The 23,147-nt window shown below is 42.3% G+C and overlaps 1 protein-coding gene across 2 annotated transcripts in view; it reads right to left on the bottom strand.

The window, feature by feature from the left end:
- The window catches only part of LOC105465188 (oxysterol binding protein like 1A), a 226,096-nt gene that overhangs the window by 169,265 nt on the left and 33,684 nt on the right, over positions 1 to 23,147 (bottom strand). For both annotated transcript variants that reach the window (XM_011713465.2, XM_071085524.1), the window contains one exon: positions 3,713 to 3,824. In XM_011713465.2, the coding sequence (XP_011711767.1) occupies positions 3,713 to 3,824 (112 nt within the window). The remainder of the gene's footprint in view (positions 1 to 3,712; positions 3,825 to 23,147) is intronic.

The raw sequence follows: 23,147 nt of genomic DNA, 5'->3' as shown, positions 1-23,147 counted from the left end.
AGGCCGGGTGCAGTGGCTCATGCCTGTAATCCCAGCACTTTGGGAAGCTGAGACGGGAGGATCACGAGGTCAGGAGATCTTGAGCATCCTGGCTAACACAGTGAAACCCCATCTCTACTAAAAAAAAAAATACAAAAAAAATTAGCTGGGCCTGGTGGCAGGCGCCTGTAGTCCCAGCTACTTGGGAGACTGAAGCAGGAGAATGGTGTGAACCCAGGAGGCGGAGCTTGCAGTGAGCCAAGATTGCACCACTGCACTCCAGTCTGGGCGACAGAGTGAGACTCTGTTTCAAAAAAAAAAAAAAAAGAGAGACACTGAAGTATTTAGGGGTGAAGTATCACTATGTTTGCAAGTTACTCTCAAATAGTTCAACAAAAAAATTAAAAGTAAATAAATAACAAAATATTTAACAGTCTAAACCAGATGTGGCAAAATGTTAATAATTGGTGAATTTGAGTGAAGGACATACAAATGTTTACTGTAGTATTCTTGAAACTTTCCCATAGGTTAGACATTTTTCTTTTCTTTTTTTTTGTTTTTTGAGACAGTCTCACTGTTGGCCAGGCTGGACCACAGTGGCGCGATCTTGGCTCACTGCAACCTCTGCCTCTCGGGTTCAAGCAATTCTCCTGCCTCAGCCTCCCGAGTAGCTGGGACTACAGGCGTGTGCCACCATGCCTGGCTAATTTTGTGTGTGTGTGTGTGTGTGTATTTTTAGTAGAGATGGGGTTTCACTGTGTTAGCCAGGATAGTCTCAATCTCCTGACCTTGTGATCTGCCCGCCTCAGCCTCCCAAAGTGCTGGGATTACAGGCGTGAGCCACCACGCCCGGCCGAAATTTTTCAAAATAAAAAGACAAGATGTAGAAGAAGGCAGCATTAGTAATAGTGCCTAACAAGTCTCTCCTTTGCTGAATACCTCCAATCATGTATCTTTCAAGGCAATCCAAGCCATTATTCCTATATGTTGGACCCAAAGATGAACTCCCTGCTACTCCATCAACTGGGCAATCAACCAGCCCTGGTTTGGCCACAAATAAGATCATCCCTTCTCCCAAGCAACAGCTCTCAGGTACTTGGGTATGATTTCATTGTGCCTACCTATGTCTTTCTAGGGTAAAACATTTCCTGTCTCTCCATGCATTATCCTATGACATGGTTTCTTTTTTGTTTGTTTTTTTGAGACGGAGTCTCACTCTGTCACCCAGGCTGGACCACAATGGCACAATCTCAGCTCACTGCAACCTCCGCCTCCTGGGGTCAAGCAATTCTCCTGCCTCACCCTCCTGAGTAGCTGGGACTACAGGTGCCTGCCACTGCGCCCGGCTAATTTTTGTATTTTTAGTAGAGACAGGGTTTCACTGTCTTGGCCAGGGTGGTCTTGAATCGTGACCTCATGATCCACCCGCCTCAGCCTCCCAAAATGCTGGGATTACAGGCGTGAGCCACTGTGCCTGGCCCTCCCAGGTTGGAGTGCAGTGGCGCGATCAGCTCACTGCAACTTCTGCCTCCCAGGTTCGAGTGATTCTTCTGCCCCAGCCTCCCAAGCCGCTGGGATTACAGGTGTCCACCACCATGCCCAGCTAATTTTTGTATTTTTATTAGAGATGGGACTTCACCATGTTGGGCAGGCTGGTCTCTAACTTCTGACCTCAAGTGATCTGCCAACCTCGGCCTCCCAAAGTGCTGGGATTACAGGCATGAGCCACAGCGCCCGGCCCCTATGACATGGTTTCTGATCTATTTATGGTCTTATGGTCTACTTATGGTGGGTTCCTCAAGGTACTTCCAGTAGTCTGCCAATGATCCATTTAACACTGTATCCACAAATGATATTATATGTGGGTAAGGTGCTCTCATTAGAGCAGAATCACTCAATTCAGTCTCTACTTCTATTTCCCAGGCTAAGACCACATCAGCTGACAAATCATATTACCTGTAAAGTCAGCTAAGCCCTTTTCCTTGTGCAGTTTGGTTTTGAAATGTCTTGGAGCATGTCTTTACAATTGCCCTTACTAAATGTCAACTTGTCAGACTAACCTAACATTCCAGTCTGTCAGGAAAACCTCAGTTCCGGGTTCTCTTCTTGTTATCATTAAAATAACAGGACATAATTAAAGACAGTACCTCATCTTCCCTATTTGGTCACAGATTATTATAGGGCAGGAACCACAGCTAATATGTTCTACATGTTACTATATTCATATAACACAGTGTCTGATAGAATATGTTATGTGCTAATTTGCTTGTTCATTGATAAGGAGAGGATTCATTTTGAGTGCAGAAACAAGACATTGACCTTAAGAAGTCTGACAAATAGACTTTGTGTTGTTTTTTAAACTATAGAACAAGTGAGAAGATTTTAGCTTTGGGGTAATAAACAACAGGATCTTGGTTTTTACCTAAATAAAAATATTGAAAATTTAAATTAAGAAATCAACATCCTTTAAGCACAAAATTATATTGCCTTTCTCTGAATTCCAAAAGAAAGAAAGGGTACGTGTGAAATTGCAACTCTAATTCAGTATCTTTACTTATTAAGTAGAAAATTAAAGATCTTCTCTTCTCAATATTAGAAATACTACTAAAAAATAATTATAGGAAAGCCCTGGCCAGTCAAAGAAGGATCCTATTGTATGAGGGTGTCCAAATATAAGCATGGAAATGTTCTTGTTTTAAGCCGCTTTAGAGAAAGTCCTGAGTTATTGCAGACTCATGTTTTCTTAAATGCAAATTAGTCTTTGACATTTATAACAACGAAGCTCAACCATCAAGAAATTACTGCTGCCTGCTATACTGCAATGAAGTCCTCAAGAAGACTGAGAAGGCCAGGCACAGTGGCTCACACCTGTAATCCTAGTACTTTGGGAGGCTGAGATGGGAGGATCGCTCGAGACCAGGAGTTCAAGACCAGCGTGGGCAACATAGTGAGACTTCATTTCAATAAATAAATAAATAGCGAGCCAGGTACGATGACTCAGGCCTGTAATCCCAGCACTTTGGGAGGTCAAGGCGGGCAGATCACCTGAGGTCAGGAGTTCAAGACCAGCCTGACCAACATGGTAAAATCTTGTCTCTACTAAAAATACAAAGAATTAGCCGGACATTGTGGTGCGTGCCTGTAATCCCAGTTGCTTGGGAGGCTAAGGCAGGAGAATTGCTTGAACCCAAGAGGCGGAGGTTGCAGTGAGCCAAGATCACAGCACTGCACTCCAGCCTGGGCGAAAAGAAAACTGAGGCAGCCAGAGCTATCTTCCCAACATCAAGTGACTCCCAAAAGCAACACCTCTTACAGGTGCACACCACCGTAGCCACCTAATTTTTAATTTTTTTATTATTATTTTTTGTAGAGACAGGGGTTTCACTATGTTGCCCAGACTAGTCTCAAACTCCTAACCTCAAGTAATCCTCTTGCCTCAGCCTCCTAAAGTGCTAGGGTTACAGGCATGAGCCACCACACCCAGCCTGAAAAACAGATTTTTAAAACTTGCCATAATTTTGTACAAATTAAGAGTTTAAAAGCTTTAAGTGAAGAAACTATCATATAGGCAATTGTGTGTTTAATCAATGACTCCACGATGACATTATCATTAGAGCCATCAGCTGGTTATCCTCTGTTTTGTCCTCTTTCTCAGAAGCCATTTTTAGTCATAATCTGAACCTTGGTCATAATGAAAGTAAATGCTGTTATTGTTCACATCCATGATATTTACCTTCAAGCATGCTTCTGATCTCTTCAGCATGAGTAACTTCTTTTGCTGTCTGTCCACTCCCATTAACAACAGTAGTATCAGCATCGTATTCTAAGAGAAGCATTACCAACTCCTAAAAATCAGAGAATTGATTTTTAACTATTAAGCTAAGATTTTATTGCATTACCACCCTTTTCCAAATTTCTAACTACTACAGAGTCTCCACAATAGAAAAAAGTACCATGTGAGACTATATCATGTTATGTCTACAATAAGTGATTCAATTGTGATAATACCTGACAATTGCCTAAACAATTGCCAATCCACAACTGATACATAGCCAACTTCTATGATTGATTTTTTACGTAAACTATCTGGCTGTTCTGACAAAATAATTCATGTGGTCAAATTAAATGTGTTAGTAAACACAGCCACTATTTAAATTAGAGAAGGAAGTACATTCACTGAAGATCATTCCTCTAAGGCCTGTTGAGAAATATAATTTCTGCCCAAAAGACCAAGATTTTTTAAAATTAATCTTGATATTTAAACAAAATAAAGCATTATTTTCTAAAGTGATACACCATTATTGACTGATAGGATACACCATTATTGGAGGAATGGTTTACAATGAAGCATTATAATTAAGCATTAGATAAGCATGACAAAAAAAAAAAGAAAAAAAAGAAAAAAAAATAGATAAGCATGATGATCTCCTGGAGTCAATATTCAACAACAGATAATACACTACATATTTTTATTTACTCTAAGTGGCTAGCTGGTCTTATAGAAATTTCAAACTAATTGATAATGTACATACATCCCGTATCAATGGGTCAGTTACACCACTTAACAAGACAGCAGAAATTGAGGAACAGAATTTCTGATATTGTGGACAGTATTAGAAATTTGATGTTTGATTATCTTAAGATACACAGCACCTAGGGAGGGGATGATGGCAATGCTTGCTCTTCAGTCTTGCACCAAGGGAGGCTGAAAAACAGTGCTATTCTAACTTCTAGACTGACAGTGCCTGTAAAATATGAAGTGATATCCTGCGTCGCTACATGTTATGTTGTCCTAGGAATTTCATCTTTCCTTTGGGCCATAACATACATTTCCTACATTCTTTTAGAATGTTTTCATGGCAAAAAATGCTTAAATAAAATCTAAAAAACATAAACAGGCAAAAAATACATATACTTATTATTCTTATCATTTTATGACCACTATAAACATTTTGGTGTATTTCTTAATCAATTTCTCTATGCAAAATTTGAGTTTTTGTAACATAATTTTACTTATATGCCACAATTGTTTTATACCTACATTTCCCAGTACAGTACATGGTGTTTACAAACACATTTTTCATATTTGAGTATTATTCTATAAAATGTACTATCACATTTTAAAAATAGAAAAATGGTTTTGTTAAATCTCCTAATATCTTAATAAAGTGAATTCTTATAAAATATCTTAACATTTCCTATCATCTTAAAGGTAACATTTTGGGATTCACATTTTCATGCTTTACCTAAATAGTTCATATTAATTAAAGAAAGTAGAGCAACCCACAGAATGAGAAAAAAATTTACAAATACAAGTCTCTTGACTTGTATCCAGAATATATAAAGAACAGTTACACCTCAACAATAAAAAGACAACCCAATTACAAATGGGCAAAGACAACAATGAACAATCCAAAAAGGGAAACTAAGAAAAACAATTCTATTTATAGTAGCATCAAGAATAATAAAATGCTTAGGAATAAACTTAACCATGAAGACAAAAGGCTTATACACAAAAGACTCAGCACAAAACACTGCTGAAAGAAATTTAAAATGACATAAATAAATGGGAAAACATCCTGTGATCATGGATGGAAAGACTTAATATTGTTAAGAGGAGAATAATACCCAAAGCTATCTACAGATTCAATGCAATCCCTATCAAATACTAACGACATTTTTACAGAGACAGAAAATCCCATCGTAAAATTCATGTGGAATTTCAAAGGACCCCAAAAAGCCAAAATAATATTTAAAAGAAGAACAAAGTTAGAGATACATCTTGACTTCAAAACTAACTACAGAGCTACCATAATCCAAACAACATGGTACTGGCATAAAGACAGACACACAGACCAACAGAAAAGAATAGAGAGCCCAGAAATAAACTCTCAGATATATGGTCAAATGATTTTTGACATAAGTGCCAAGACAGTTCAATGCAGAAAAGACAGTCTTTTCAGAACATGGTACTGGGAAAACTGAATATCCACATGCAGGAGAATGAAGTTAAACACATACCTTATACCATATATAAAAACTAACTCGATATAGGTCAAATATGTCAAAACTAAAACTATTAAAATTATTAGAAGAAAAAATACCAAGAAAGCTTCATAAGACCTGATTTAGCAATGATTTCTTGGATACGACACCAAAAGCACAGGCAAAAAATGAAAAACCTCATCAAACTTTGAAACTTTGTACATCAAAGGGCCCTATCAAGAGAGAAAAAGGGAACCCAGAGAATAGGAAAAAATACTTGCGAATCATGTATCTGACAAGGGATTTATATACAGAATATGTAGAGAATGTCTAAAACTCAAAAACAAAACAAATAACCAGATTAAAAAATGGGCAAAGGACTTGAATAGACATTTCTCCAAAGAAGATGTACAAATGGTCAATAAGTCCACAAAGGTAATCCCAGCACTTTGGGAGGCCAAGGCAGACGGATCACTTGAGGACAGGAGTTCGAGACCAGCCTGGCCAACATGGTGAAACGTGGTCTCTACCAAAAATACAGAAATTAGCCGGGCATGATGGCATATGCTGGTAGTCCCAGCAGCTACTCAGGAGACTGAGGCACAAGAATCCCTTGAACCCGGGAGGCAGAGGTTGCAGTGAGCGGAGATTGTGCCACTGCACTCCAGCCTGGGCGACAGAGCAAGATTCTGTCTCAAAAAAAGATAAAATAAAATAAGCAGTCTAGGTTAAACACAATGGGTATGTTCTCCAGTGGAGATAGCAGAAAGGAGGATTTTCAATGAAAACTATTCAAAGACCAACTCAAATATTGTGTAGGGAGCAGATGCTGGAGGAAGATGAGGCCCATTTTAGGTACATGAAGTTTCAGATGCCCGAGGGGCAGCTAGGGATGCCCAGCATACAGCAGAGCAGAGGACCTGGATGCCTAGAGCAGAGCCTGAGGTCAAAGTGCCGACGTCCAGTGAACGCCAGGAGGAGAAAATAAAGCCATAGAGTAGATTGGTTTGTTGAGGGGGAAAGTTTCAAGAGAAGAGAGAATGTGGGGGATTTTTTGTCTTTTTGTTTTTGTTTTTGTTTTCTTGGGGAGAGACAGGGTCTAACTTTGTCACCCAGGCTAGAATACAGTGGCACAACCTCGGCTTGCGGCAGCCTTGACCTCCTGGGCTCAAGTGATCCTCCCACCTCAGCCTCCCGAGTAGCTGGGACTACAGGCGTGTGCCACCATGCCTGGTTAATTTTTGCATCTTTTTTGTAGAGACAGGGTTTTGCCATGTTGCCCAGGCTGGTCTCGAACCCCTGAGCTCAAGGGATCTGCCCACCTCGGCCTCCCAAAGTGCTGGGACTACAGGCATGAGCCACTACACCTAGCTGAGAAGAATGTTTAAAAAAAAAAAAAAAAAAAAAAAAAAACGAAAGAACATCTATAATGAAAGGTAAGGAAAAAAAAGGCAGGAATCATAAAAGCAGCCAGAGAAATAAACTGTAGCATGCCTCCTCCCAGAGAAGTAGTCAGCCTCATTAAAGTGTAGCTATGGAAAAGCAAGAAAACAGAAACTCTTAAAGTTTGTAAACCACTGCCGACCTTTGGGAAAAAATTCAGTTAACTGGGAGAGCCAAGACTCAGACTAGAAAGGGTCAGATTAATTAGGTGTTAAGGAAGTTGAAAGACCAGGCATAGTGGCTCACGCCTGTAATCCCAGCACTTTGAGAGGCCGAGGTGGGTGAATCACTTGATATCAGGAGTTCAAGACCAGCCTGGCCAACATGGTGAAACCTCATCTTTATTAAAAATACAAAAATCAGCCGGGCGTAGTGGCGTGAACCTATAGTGCCAGCTATTTGGGAGACTGAGGTAGAAGAATTGCTTGAGCCCAGGAGGCGGAGGTTGCAAGGAGCTAAGATTGTCCCATTGCACTCCAGCCTGCGCAACAAAGCGAGACTCCATCTCAAAAAAAAAAAGGAAATTGATAAAGGAGATGTAGATATATATATTTTTTAATGCAAGCATCCTCCTCAGAGAAGGCTTCCTCACTCATTGTCTAAAGTAGCATTATCCACTCCCAATCTCTCATCCCCTTACCTTACTAATTTTCATAGCACTTCTAAATGCCTGTATTGTTTGCTCCTCTTGGATGAAAAAAGGGATTTGGTCTCTTGTTCACTGCTACACTCCCTGCACCTAGAGCAATGCTATTTGTTTTTCAATACTTTTTCCTGAATAAAGATGTTTTACTGAAAATATTCCTGGCTAAGACAGCACTTCGGCCAATTTGACAACTAACTACTAAAAAGTCAGAGGAGTAAAGTACTCACTTTAAGCATGATACTTTTATTTTTTAATGGCTGCACAGAGTATGTTTGGACCAGCAGCGCCACAAGGGTGAGAGCAAAGAACAAAGTGAACACAGCCATGAATCACGCTCCCAAATCACCCCAGCTCCACTTTCCGCTCAGCAGTCGGTCGTTTCCTTATTGCGCCATTATATGGCTGTCACCATCACACAAGTCATCTCAGATGAAATACTTAGAGAAAAATCCTCATGCCCAGATTATTTTTTTAAAAAATAACAGCTTTATTGAGATGTAATTCACATACCATAAACTTCACCCTGCTAAAAGTACACAATTCTGTGGCTTTGAGTATATTCATAAAGTTGTACATCATCACTATCTAATTTCAGAACATTTCATCACTCCAGAAAGAAACCTCATATCTGTTAATAATCACTGACTATTTCCCCTCCTCGTAATCCCCTAGTAACCACTAATCTACTTTCAGTCTCTATGGATTTGCCTGCTCTGGACATTTCTATAAATAAATCAAACAATACGTGGCTTTTTGTGTCTGGCTTCTTTCAGTCAGCAAGTTCTCAAGGTTCTTTTATGTTTTGGCGTGTATCAGTACTTCATTCTCTTGATTTCTGAATACTCCATTGCATGAATATACCACATGTTTATTAATTAACTAATGAATATTTGAGTTATTTCTACTTTTTATTTATTTTTATTTATTTTCGGTAGAGACAGGGTTTCACATTGTTGCCCAAGCTGGAGTGCAGTGGCATAATCGTAGTCACTGCAGCCTCAAACTCCTGGCTCAAGAGATCTTCCAAGCTCAGCCTCCCAAAGTTCTGGGACTACGACAGGCCCATGCCACTGTGCCCAGCTATTTTTTTTTTTTTTTTTCATGTTTTGTAGAGACAGTGTCTTGCTATGTTTCCCAGGCTGATCTTGGACTCCTGGCCTCAAGCAATCTTCCCGCCTCGGCCTCCCAAAGTGTCGAGATTATAGGCATGAGCCACCAAACTCAGCCTCTCCTTTTTAACTGTTAGGAATTATGCTGCTATGAGCACTCCCATATTGATTTTGAAAGATGATGTTTCTGTAAAATCATCTACCTTCAACAGAAATACCACATGAAAAGTTTTACTTCTTGTAAAGCAATTTCTTTTTTATTTATTTATTTTTTTTGAGACGGAGTCTCGCTCTGTCACCCAGGCTGGAGTGCTGTGGCGAGATCTTGGCTCACTGCAACCTCTGCCTCCCAGGTTCAAGCGATTCTCCTGCCTCAGCCTTCCACCTTCCAGGTAGCTGGGATTACAGGCACCCGCCACCGCACCCAGCTAATTTTTGTGTTTTTAGTAGAGATGGGGTTTCACCATGTTAGCCAGGCTGGTCTTGAACTCCTGACCTCAGGTGAGCCACCCGTCTTGGTCTCTCAAAGTGCTGGAATTACAGGCATAAGCCACGGCGCCCGGCCGTAAAGCAGTTTCTTAATGCAGGCTTCAGGTTTCAAGATTAGAAAGGAGAAATAATTTCTAAAAATCATGCTTATTGGGCCGAGTGCAGTGGCTTTCACCTGTAATCCCAGCACTTTGGAAGGCTGAGGCAGGCAGATCATGAGGTCAGGAGTTCAAGACCAGTCTGGCCAATATAGCGAAACTCCGTCTCTACTAAAATTACAAAAATTAGCCGGGCATGGTAGTGCGTGTCTGTAATCCCAGCTACTTGGGAGGGTGAGGCAGGAGAATCACTTGAACCCAGGAGGTGGAGGTTGCAGTGAGCTGAGATCATGCCACTGCACTCCATCCTGGCCAACAGAGCGACACTCCATCAAAAAAAAAAAAAAAAAAAAAAAAAAAAGAATTATGCTTATTGAACTCCTGGAGACTATAAAGAGAGGTTCAAAAAAACTATTGAAATAATGAGTCATACAACTCATATTAATACAATGCCAAAGACATATCAGAACACCTTTTTGAGGTTTCATCATGTTGATATACTGTTATAGAGAGGGCAGGACAATGTGTTAAAACATTTAAAAACTCAGCTACCAAAAGATGGTTACCTGAAAGGGTAAGTTTTAATCCAGTGCCCATATGTGTGGAAATACAACTCCCTAGGCTTTGGCAAATAAAGAAAGTATCCCTTAAAACCCAAATTTCTGTTGAAAAACATCGACAATAAATATATATCCACTTAAAAGATAATATATTAGTTCTTTCCTGAGAAAAATCAAAGATATAATCAAGTTTAAGGCCAGATTAAAGACTTAAATAATAATTTCTAAGTAAATATAATAATACCCAATATTTAATTAACATTTACTTGTATCAGACACTGTTCTAAAGTTTCACTTTTATTAAACTCGTTTTAATCTTCACAAAAATCATACAAGGTAGGTGTTGTTATTACACCTCTTTTTAAAGATATGGAACCTGAGGCACAGAGGTTAATATGCTTTATACAATACATAAAAACGCCTTCAGGCCAGGCACGATGGCTCACGCCTGTAATCCCAGCACTTTGGGAGGCTGAGGTAGGTGGATCACTTGAGGTCAGGAGTTCGAGATCTGCCTGGCCAACACGGTGAAACTCCATCTCTACTAAAAATATAAAAAGTTAGCTGGGCATGGTGACACACACCTGTAATCCCAGCTACTGGGGAGGTTGAGGCAGAAGAATCGTTTCAACCTGGGAGGCAGAGGTTGCAGTGAGCCAAGATCGCACCACAGCACTCCAGCCTGGGCGACAGACTGACACTCTGTCTCAAAAGAGAAAGAAATTAAAAAGCCTCCAAAAAGGTAAAAGAAACAACACCACAGTCTACTATATATATTGGAAAAAGTTCACCACACAATGAAGCCCAACAGTCAGTAAGTTTCACTCACCGTCAGGTGCGGTGGCTCACACCTATAATCCCAGCACTTGGGGAGATTGAGGTCTGGGATTGTGTGAGCTGAGGAGTTCGAGACCAACCTAGGCAACATGGCAAAACCCTCTCTCTACAACAAATTTAAAAATCAGCCAGGCATGATGGTGCATAATTGCAGTCCTGACTATTTGGGAGGCTGAGGTGGGAGGTTCACTTGAGCCCAGGAGGTCAAGGCTGCAGTTAGCTGTAATCACACTACTGCCATCCAGCCTGAGAGACAGAGTAAGACGCTGTCTCAAAGAAAAAAAAAGTCTTACTCATGCTCTCATAACTTCTATAGGCTTTGAAAAGTGTCAGTATTAAATATGAATCAATAGCAAATTACAACCTGAGATCTGACATATGACCAGCACAAAGGAGAAAGATCCAGACAGACCAGAAAATAAAAGTTTGAAAGACATGAAAATCTGGAAGAGAACCTTTAAAAGAACTATAATATCCTCAGAGAAATGAGATATTTCTTCATTAACCAAGATTGGATGCTATTAAAAAAGGAACATTCAGTCAAAAAGCTAATATTCTTAACCAGGAAAAATAACAGCAGAAATAAAATATGCAGTAGAAAGACTAGAAGATAGACTTGAAGACATCTCCCTGGTTAGGTTTTGTTATACGGCACAGTCAACCTTAAGAAACAAATATTATCCCAGGTAGACACGACCTATTGAAGTGAGCCCTCAAAAGGGGCTAGCCCCTTCGTGGCAAAGAGATGAGAAGCATGAGGAAGTCCAGACACAGCTGTGTGGCCATGATTTGAGGGTGGCCTATAAGAGCTGACAGCGATCCCTTGCCAAAAAAAAAAAAAAAAAAAAAAAAAACAACAAACAGTGAACTCTGCCAACAACCTGCGTGTACTTGCAAAAAGCCCCCAACCACAGATGTGAACACAGTTCAGCTGACACCTTAATTTCAGTCTTCTCGGTCCCTGAGCAGAGAATCCAGCTAGGCTGTGTGCTTGGAATTCTGACCTTCAGAATCGTGAAATTAAAAATGGGTGTTGATTTAAGCCTCTAAGTTTATGGCAATTTGTTATGCAGCAATGGAAACCTAATTCACAGGTTTAAAAGTCTAAAGGTAAACACAGTAAAATTCTAGGACACCAAGGGTGAAGGGAAGATCCCATCTGACCCCTAACGACATTTTTTAGCTTGGTATATGGCCACCAAGAATAAAGACTACATTTCCTTGCTACCCTTTAGCTAGTGTGGCCATGAATATTTCAGTCAATGGGATTAAGCAGAAGTCTCATATAACAGCCTCTGGGAATCTTCTAGAAGGGGCAGTTTGTATATAATCTTTGTCCCTTTTTTGCTCCCCCTAGCCTGCTTCCTGGGATTGGGATGCTCCCAATTGGGATGATATGGTCAAAGTCACACATTGTAGAACATTAAGACAGAAGAAATCTGAGTATTTGAGTATTTGCCACTTGCCTAAGACCACTTATCTAGACTTTAGGTTACAGAGAAATAAACTAACTTTTTTGTAAGTCACTGTTGTATTAGGTTATCTGTCATTCTTTTTTGGGGGGCGGGGGTGGGTAGAGATGGAGTCTCACTATGTTGCCCAGGCTGGCCTCAAACTCCTGGCTTAAAGTGATCCTCCCTCCTCAGCCTCCCAAAGCACTGCTATTACAGGCATGAGCCACCGAGCCCAGCCTGTCATTCTAATTTTAATTTATATACTTCCAGTGATTAAAGAATAATCAGGTCACACACACAGGACCAGGAATCAGAATAGCCCTAGACTTCTCAACAACACTAAAAGCTAGAAAACGGTGACACAATACCTCCAAAATTCTGAGAGAAAGTGATATCCAGCCTAGAAATCTATACATAGCCAAACTATCACTCAAATACAGAGGTATTTCCAGACATATGAATTCTCAAAAAACTTATTTCCCATGCAACCTTTCTCAAGCAGTTCCTGAAGGCTGTGTTCCACTAAACGACAGACAAATCAAGATGGAGGAAGACACGGGACCCAGGAAACAGGAAATCCAACATCAGAAAGTGGTGAAGAGAATTCCCACAATGACGGAGACATAAGCTCCAGAATGACCACCATGTGTACAGCTCTGGAGGCCAACTAGTCCAGGTAGAGCAAGAAGACATAAAAAATGAGGCTGGGCACGGTGGCTCACGCTTATAATCCCAGCACTTTGGGAGGCGAAGGTGGGCAGATCACTTAAGATCAAGAGGTCGAGACCAGACTGGCCAACATGGCGAAACCCCGTCTCTACTGAAAAATGGAAAAATGAGCTGAGTGTAGTGACACACACCTATAATCCCAGCTACTCAGGAGGCTGAGGTAGGAGAATCCTTTGAACCTGGGAGGCGGAGGTTGCAGTGAGCTAAGATCACGCCACCGCACTCCAGCCTGGGCAAGAGAGAAGACTCTGTCTCAAGAAAAAGAAAAAAAAAAAAACACATAAAAAATCAGGAGAGCTGCTCCCAGAAGTGGTAATTACATGACATACATGATCATAGTAAAAGACAATAAAAAGATTTCTGGAGCTCTTACAAAGACTTCAAAATTATGTGATGAGAAAAAGAACTAAACTAAGAAACCCCATGCAATTGTTTTTTTGTTGTTGTTTGTCTGTTTCTGTTTTTGTTTTTGAGATGGAGTTGTGCTCTTGTCGCCTAGGCTGGAGTGCAAGGGCGCGATCTCAGCTCACTGCAACCTCTGCCGCCTGGGCTCAAGCAATTCTCCTGCCCCAGCCTCCCGAGTAGCTGGGATCACAGGTGCATGCCACCACGCCCAGCTAATTTTTGCATTTTTAGTAGAGATGGGGTTTCACCATGTAGGCCAGGCTGGTCTGGAACTCCTGACCTCAGGTGATCGGCCCATCTCAGCCTCCCAAAGTGCTGGGATTATAGTCACGAGTCCCCGTGCCCAGCCTGCAATTGTTAACTCCAGAAAAAATAAGGAGTTATAACAAAACAAACAAACAAACATAGGATCTTAAGTGGCTCAAGCTAGCACAGTCAGAATAATATAAACTCAATTATTTAACCAAAATCTAGTAATAGGCTAAGAGAATGAAAAAGCTAAGTGAAGTGGCTTTGGCAAGAATTAAGAATGGGAGAAACAGGCCGGACACAGTGGCTCATGCCTGTAATCCCAGCACTTTGGGAGGCTCAGGCAGGGATCCCTTGAGCCCAGCAGTTCAAGACCAGCCTAGGCAACATGGCGAAACCTCATCTCTACAAAAAGTATATAAATTAGGCGGGCATGGTGGCATGAGCCTGTAGTCCCAGCTAGGAGGCTAAGGTCAGAGGATTGCTTGAGCCTGGGAGGTCGAGGCTGCAGGGAGCCGTGATTGTGCCAATGCACTCCAGCCTGGGTGACAGAGTGAGACCGTGTTTCACAAACAAACAAACAAAAAGAATGGGAGAGACAAAGAGCAGAACAAAATGCGTATCTTCCAGAGATAAGCCAACAGAAAAATAAAATAACAATTAGTGGCATCAATATATTACCTATAAACAGGAGGTTAAAAAAAAAAAAAACTCAAGTAAGAGCTAACACTATTAAAAGTAGGTGCTTCTGGAAGTGGTAAAGAACCACCTCAAGGACTCCTGCCCCTTAAGCAAGGACACAGGTCTAGGATGGAGGCTGGACCCAGACAACAGAGAACCCCCAGCCCACATCCTCTACTTCTACCCCAAGACTAGCAAGTACTGAGAACAGGTAACAGCAGTCTCTTAGTGGGCAGCAGCCAAAGCGTGGAGAGAACCCAGTGAGGCACACAAGGCAGGCCTAAGGCTGAGGGTGAAGCAGAAACACGGGGGAACCACCTCCTAGTGAATCAGCCTGTGCCCTCTGCAGAGGCAATACCGAATTTGGAAACGGAAGGAAGGTGAAGCCTGAGGTGCACTGGAAGTAACCATAGCAACAACTAATCATAGCAACAGAGATAAAGGATGCCTTCAATGGGCTCATCAGTAGACATCAGAGCACCACTGAGGAACGTTCAGTAAAATTGAAGACAGGTCAGCAGAAATCAGCCAAACTCTAAGACAAAAAGGAGAGAAAAAAGAAGAAACAGAAGTGAGCATCCATTAGCTGTATAATGACATCGGTGTAGTACGAGGCAGCAGTTTCTCAATCTAACAAAAAAAAAAGAAAAGAAAAAAAGAAAAAGATGATGAAAGTAGTATCTGCTATCATTTGTCCATCTAACTTCGCCCTTCGGAATGCTGGGCTCTATTAACTGTTTCCTTAACTCTGCAGGTCAGCCCTCCTGCTGTTCCCCCTCTGAACCCGCCACTCATTACCGTAATTGTGCCCCCCCGCCCCCACCGGCTCCTGATGGTTAAGTGCTGCCTCTCCTGGCTTCTACTGCCTTGGGGTCCAGTCACTTTCCCCATACCACCCCTTGCTGTCAGTGAACTCAGGTCCACGGTGGCATTCTCACAGCAGCCCTAGACCATGGAGGGGAACCGCCAGGGAGCTTCTCTGTGAGGCTGGTGCCTTTCTCACCAGCAATTTCTTCTGCTTTGGTAAATGATGTGTGCTCTAGGCCCTTCCATTGAATTTAATCACCCGGAATGTTTTCTGGACTTCATACTATATCCAATCTAGCATGCCCACTTATTTAAAACCTGCCTTCCAGACTGGGCGCACTGGCTCATGCCTCTAACCCCAGCACTTTGGGAGGCCAAGGCAGGAGGATCACAAGGTCAGGAATTTGAGACCAGCCTGGCCAACATGGTGAAACCCCATGTCTACTAAAAATGCAAAAAATATCTGGGCGTGGTGGCAGCCACCTGTAATCCCAGCTACTCGGGAGGATGAGGCAGGAGATCATTTGAACCCAGGAGGCAGAGATTGCAGTGAGTTGACATCGCACCATTGCACTCCAGCCAGCGTGGGCAACAGGGCGAGACTCCATCTCCAAACAAAAAACAAAAACAACAACAAAAAAAACCTGTCTTCCATGGCACTTCTGGCCTCTTGACATCTCTTACTGGGGACGATTTCTTTTTCCCTGATGCTAGGACCCATCCCAGTACAACTCAATCTGTACCATCAAAAGATATCAATGGTGAAAGGTCAGAAGCAGAAGAGAGTCTCCCCATTAAAAGTCATGATACCAGCCGGGTGCAGTGGCGCACGCTTGTAATCCCAGCACTTTGGAAGGCCGAGGCAGGCGGATCACCTGAGGTCAGGAGTTCGAGACCAGACTGGCCAACATGGTGAAACCCTGTCTCTACTACAAATACAAATATTAGCTAGGCATGGTGGCGTGAGCCTATAATCCCAGCTACTCAGGGACTGAGGCAGAAGAATTGCTTGAACCCGGGACACAGAGGTTGCAGTGAGCTGAGATCACGCCACTGCATTCCAGCCTGAGCGACAGAGCTAGAATCTGTCTCAAAAAAAAAAGAAAAAGAAAGAAAAGAAAAAGAAATATTAGCCAGGCGTGGTGGCACACACCTGTAATCCCAGCTACTTGGGAGGCTAAGCCAGGAGAATTGCTCAAAGCTGGGAGGCAGAGGTTGCAGTAAGCTGAGACAGTGCCACTGCACTCCAGTCTGGGTGACAGGGCAAGACTCCCTCTCAAAAGATGAAGGAGAAAAAAAGTTATGATGCCTTGTCCAGTTTCTGGACCTGAGTCAACTTTGGACACAGAGCTATCAGTAAATAGGAGAGGCCAGATCCTCCAGGGAAAGACTGCAACACCAAAGCAAACATGCACTGTCATGAATTCCCCAGACCATTCCCAAAGAGACCAATGATCATTTACTCAAGAAACTGTGCAATGGGGAAAAGGGCGCACCAAGACATTTCACAAGCTGTTAGATCTAAGGTCCAAGTTGGCACTGACACCAAGAGATCCAAAGTGTCACAGGCACCTGTGTTAGAAAGGGGGCATGCGTGGGAGTGAGATGATAAATACTGCCCTGGTCGAGCTCTGGTTCGCGGTGCATGTGCTGGTGGGGTCCAGAAATACACCTAGTGGTCATTCTCCCAGTCCCTGAATATGAAATTGGAATAGACACACTTAGTTGTTGGCGCAACCCTCACATTGCCTCCTTGCTCTGTTGTATAGGAGCCAATGGAAGTGGCTACCCACCCCCAGCCACGGCCAAGACATATCAAAACCAATATCCCATATGGGAAGGATGGCAGAAATCAGTGCCACCCTTAAAAACCCAAGAGAACACAGGGGCCATGGCCCCTATCATATTTCCATTTAATTCACTCATCTGTCCGCATAAAACCCAGATGGAACGTGGAGGATGACAGTGAACTTCCACAAACTCAACCAAACAGTGCCCCAATTATAGCCACTCTGCCACCTCAGGTGCATGGTTTGCAGCAACTGATAGGGCAAAAGTACCTTTTCTATCCCTATTAGGAAAAAACATCAAAGACAGTTTGGATTCACATGCACAAGAGTATACATGTACAGCTTGCCTCAGGCCATCTGGGAATCCAGCAGCAAATCACACTGGTCCACTTACCAATAACATCAATCAAGAAAAATGATGAGACACAAGTCTCGAACATTTTAGATTTATTTGCCAAAGTTAAGGACACACGCCCAGGAGACAGGCAACTTTCTCTGAAGATGATTTTTGAGGGCTCCAAATTTAAAGGGGAAAGGGCAGGATATTGAGAAGTACACAATTTTCAGGTAAGGGGGCGGGTAGGAGAAAATAGTCATACCTTTGTCTGGCTCCGTGAATCTGCATTTTTTTACATAAGATGATATAAACAAATGGGGCAGAAGAAAAACGTAGGGAATCTGCATTCTGTGTAACACAGACAAAATGGGGTGGGGAACAATCAGATATGCATGTGTGTGTGGTGGGCCGGGATGACTGCACCTGTAAAGCTAAGCTACTAATTTGCACTGCTCACTAGGAATTTCCTTGTGAGCAAAATATGGGGGAGGCGTGTAGCTTTTCATCTTGTAGCCATCTAATTTAGGAACCACAAGAGGGAGGCAGGTTTGCATGACCCAGTTCCCAGCTTGATTTTCCCTTTGGCAAAATAAGTTTGGGGTCCCAAAATTTAATTTCCTTTCATAACATCATGCTAACAGAACCCAGAGAAGAGGCTTCTGCGAGGCTAGAATGTTCAAAGCCTTGGTGAGACATATCTGATCCAGAGGGTGGGAGGTAAAACTCAGGAGGAATTCAGGGACTTTTCCATGTCAGTAAATTTTTTTAAGTTCACTGGTCTGGGCAATGACAAGACACTTCCTCAGAAGTAAAGAATAAATTACTGCATCTTGCACTTCCCATAATAGAAGGGAGCACAGTGCTGGTTGGCTTCAACAGGTTTTGGGGCAGCTTATTCCGCACCTAAAGATAATGCTCTGATTCATATGCTAAGAGGCACCAAAGGCTGCCTGAACATTGGGGTCCTTGCATCCAAGGACCAGCAGGCAAGAATAGTCACCATCTTAGCAGAAGTAATTGAACTTGATCAGCAGAAAAAAGTAGGGCTGTATGCAATGGGGATGCACGTGGAAGAACAGGTTTAGCACACAGATGAGAAACTTAGGTGTCTCCTGGTATTCTCTTGTCCAATTTTTACAGTAAATGGACAAGGGCAGCAACTCCAGCCTAAGAAGGGCATGGCATCCAGGGGCTCAGACCTCCAGGGACGAGGGTTTCCAGAGCAGCCTGTATCCATGACTTACTGTTCCAGGGCATTAAGACCTGGCCTCTCATCCCCAACAGGGACAATTTTGAAGTATCATCTTTTCTGCAAAGCCTCGCATACAGCAGGAAGGCTGAGGCATCGCTCGAGTCTGCAGCGCTACTTGTCCACTCCTTCCCCAACCCCTTCCACAGTTGTGATGCCACAAGCACTCCATAAACCTGCTGCCCACTCATCTCCGTCTCGGCTTCCCTGAGAACCAATCTACAACAAATGACATGGATATTTCGAGATAGTCATTTTCCATCAAATGAAACAATACGTGTCAAGTTGTCTGGGCATCGCCTGACACACAGTAGGCCTTCAATACATAAACATGAGAAATGGTCTCCCAGGAAATCCTAAAGCCCAGGATTATACATATATTCTGTATGTTAGATGAGAGAGAGAGAGAGAATTTCTGAGACACAGAACGTAGGAAGCAATTATTGTATTTGTTTATTTGCTATTTTAGAGACAGGGTCTTGCTCTGTCATCCAAGCTGGAGTGCGGTGGTGCCATCATAGCTCATTCACTGCAACCTCAAACTCCTGGGGCTCAAGCGATCCTCCTGCCTCAGCCACCAGAGTAGCTGGAACTACAAGCACATGTCATGTAACAGCTTTGAGTTTTTTAGAGATGGGGTCTTGTCTGGGCACAAGACAGTGCTGGCCTTGGCCTATAACCCCAGCACTTTGGAAGGCTGAGGCAGGTGGATCACTTGAGCCCAGGAGTTTCAGACCAGCCTGGGCAACATGGCGAAACCCTGTCCCTATAAAAAATACAGAAAATTAGCTGGGTACAGTGGCACACGCCTGTAGTCCTAATTCCTGGGGAGGCTAAGGCGGGAGGATCGCTTGAGCTCTGGAGGTTGCAGTGAGCTGAGATTGCACCACTGTACTCCAGCCTGGGCGACAGAGCGAGCCCCTGTCTACAGAGAAAGAGACAGAGACAGAGAGAGAAAGAGAGAGATACGGTGTGTGTGTGTGGGGGGGCGGCTCTTGTTATGTTGCCCAGGTTGGCCTCTAATTCCTGACTGCAAGTGATCCTCCTGCCTTTGCCTCCTGAGTAGCTGGGATTGTAGGTGTGAGCCACTACACCTGGCTCTGGAAGCATGCATGTGTTTTACAAGCATTCTCAGCTGGGCATGATGGCTCATGCCTGTGATCCCAGAACTTTGGGAGGCTGGGGTAGGAAGATTGCTTAAGGTTCGAGACCAGCCTGGGCAACACAGTGAAACCCTGTATCTATAAAAGATTTTTAAAAATTAGCCAGGTACAGTGGTGCACGCCTGTAGTTCCAGGTGGAAGGATCTCTTGCATCCAGGCATTCCAGGCTGCAGTGAGCTATGCGGGCCCCACTGTACTTCAGCATGGGTGAAAGAGTGAGATCCTGTATCTAAATACATTAAAAAAATTTGAAAAAAAGTATTCTCAATTCTGCTAAAAGGTCAGTACAATAATCCAAATATTCTATACATACCATATTCCTATTTTAAATTGATTATAAAAGGCATAAAAACTTTAGAATTCTAACTGCATCTGAAAGGTAAAGTAAGGAACAAATACTAAACAATATATTTTAAAATTATAGTATTCTGATTTTTACCAAAGAACACTAGGGGGCACTAATGTACCAAGAAAAGCACAAAGGTCCCTCAAAATTGGGGGAACTGCATTTTGTTTTGTTTTGGTTTGGTTTGGTTTTTTGAGACAGAGTTTCACTCTCATCACCCAGGCTGGAGTGCAATGGCGCAATCTCAGCTCACTGCAACCTCTGCCTCCCAGGTTCAAGTGATTCTCTTGATTCAGCCTCCTGAAGTAGCTGTGATTACAGGTGCCCGTCACCAGGCCCAGTTAATTTTTTTGTATTTTTAGTAGAGACAGGGTTTCACCATGTTGGCCAAGCTGGTCTTGAAGTCCTGACCTCAGGTAATCCACCTGCCTCGGCCTCCCATAGCGCTGGGATTACAGGCATGAGCCACCGTGCCAGGCTGGGGAGCTGCATTTTTAAAATATTCCACAGGATAAGAGTTTAAACTACTTTATAATAAACCAAATCCCTTTTCAACTCAACATTCTACTTACTGAATCACAGGATCATAAGATATTTTAAAATTATCTTCATGGTAAATGATCACATAGAAATTAGATAAATTGATTCTTTTCATGAGAACAATTAGAAATTAAACTCTTTGCATAATTCAATCATGCTTAGATAATGAGCACATACATTTTTTAATGTTTCCTACGTAACACAATCATGTAACTTCAGCTAAGCGTTATTTTCTAAGACATCAGTTAAGAAAATACAACAGATCTTCAAACGACACCATTTCATTCAACATCGTTTCATTGCAATGTTCACAAGAAAAAAAATCGATTCTTGGAGAGGGCCACTGTCTGTGTCGAGTTCACGTGTTCTCCTCATGTCTGTGTGCGTGTATGTCAGGTACTGTTTTCCTCCCACATCCTGAAGTGTGCATATCAGGTGGATGAGCGTGTCTGAACTGTCCCAGTGTGAATGTGGGTGCGTATGTGAGTGGCCCTGTGACAAGATGCATTCTGTCCAGGCCTGGATCCCCCTGTGCTCCCTGAGCTACCAGGATAGGTTCCAGCCACCTTCGTACCTGAACTGGGATAAATGGGTAAATAATTATCTTACTTGTTTTTACCAATCTTTCTAAATGTATGAATAGCTCACATTTATTTCAATGTTTAATATTAGAAGTGTTTGCTCTTCATTTAGAAGTGTGGTAATTTTCTTTTCTTTTCTTGACACAGAGTCTCACTCAGCTGCCCAGGCTGGAGTGTGGTGGCATGATCTTGGCTCACTGCAGCCTCAACTTCCTGGGCTCAAGTGATCCTCCCATCTCAACCTCCCGAGTAGCTGGGACTATAGGTGCATGTCACCACATCTGGCTAATTTTTTTGTAGAGGTGAGGTCTCCCTATGTTGCCCAGGCTGGTTTTGAACTCCTGGGCTCAAGCAGTCCACCTGCCTTGGCACTCCAAAGTGCTGGGATTATGGGCATGTGCCACCATGCCTGGCAGTGATTTTTTTTTTTTTTTTTGTGACTAGAACTATGCTGTAGGAACTTAACTCTTGTTTATATGCATTGGCCTATGGTATAGTTGGTTTCCTTATACATCATTTATCCAAGAGTTAGTTTCCAAAAATCTATCATTGACATTAAGTGAGGACTTACTGTATATATGCTGATGTGCATGTCAAACTAAGGCCCAGTTTAGCACGGTCTCATGTTCAAAGTTCAAGAAAATAGCAGAAATGGCCAAATATGTAAAGAGCTGAACACAGAAAAATGAACTTATTCAATCTAGGTAATTACAGAGATGAGAGGTAAAATTTACTTTGTGCTCATGGAGGACACAAAAAACAAAACATGATAATTCCTTGCTAGCAAGATTAATGCCACTTAGTAGCAGAGTTAAGACACAGACAACAGGCTGGTGCAGCGCCTCCCTCCTGTAATCCCAGCACTTTGGGATTGATAGCACTTGAGGTCAGGAGTTCGAGACCAACCTGGCCAACACGGTGAAACCCTGTCTCTACTAAAATTACAAACTATGGTGGCATACGCCTATAATTCCAGCTACTCAGGAGGCTGAAGCAGGAGAATCACTTGAACCTGAGAGGCAGAGATTGCAGTGAACCAAGATCGTGCCAGTGCACTCCAGCCTGGGTAACAGTGGGAGACTCCATCTCAAAAAAAAAAAAAAAAAAAAAAAAAAAGACGTAGACAAAAATAACACTAATACAAGGTAGAGGATGAATAAAAGTGCTGTACTGTGCCCAGGAAACCTGGAAGAGTAGATTTTCCTTCTAGCTGCAAGATGTTAGGAAAGAATTTATGGATATTACATTTGAGCGGCACTTTGAATGGGTAGATCTGGGCTATGCAGAAATAGATGACAATAGAATTTTCTTAAGTATATAGAAAAGAATGAGCAATACAAGACTACAGAGGGAAACAACAAGTAGTTCACGTAGTCAGGCAAATCGAGCCATCTGCAGCTCATATTTGAAACCCCACAAAGTCAAGCATAGAAATTAACCACAACCTTTGTTTATTATAAAAGGTTCTTTTTTCTCAACTTAAGACTCCATATCTGGTTCACAAATACCAACTTATGAACAAATAGACCAGAGTGGTATAAAATGCACTAATTCAAATATGCTTAGCATACAGAATCGACTCATGGTAATGTATTAAACATTAGTTAAATTTAGTCATTAGAATAATGAAAAGTGTGAAACAATATAATAATAAACTTGTTCTTTAACTC

The sequence above is a fragment of the Macaca nemestrina genome, chromosome 19, assembly GCF_043159975.1.
Source record: "Macaca nemestrina isolate mMacNem1 chromosome 19, mMacNem.hap1, whole genome shotgun sequence".
Classification (NCBI taxonomy): domain Eukaryota; kingdom Metazoa; phylum Chordata; class Mammalia; order Primates; family Cercopithecidae; genus Macaca; species Macaca nemestrina.
This window is presented reverse-complemented; position numbering and strand designations above follow the sequence as displayed.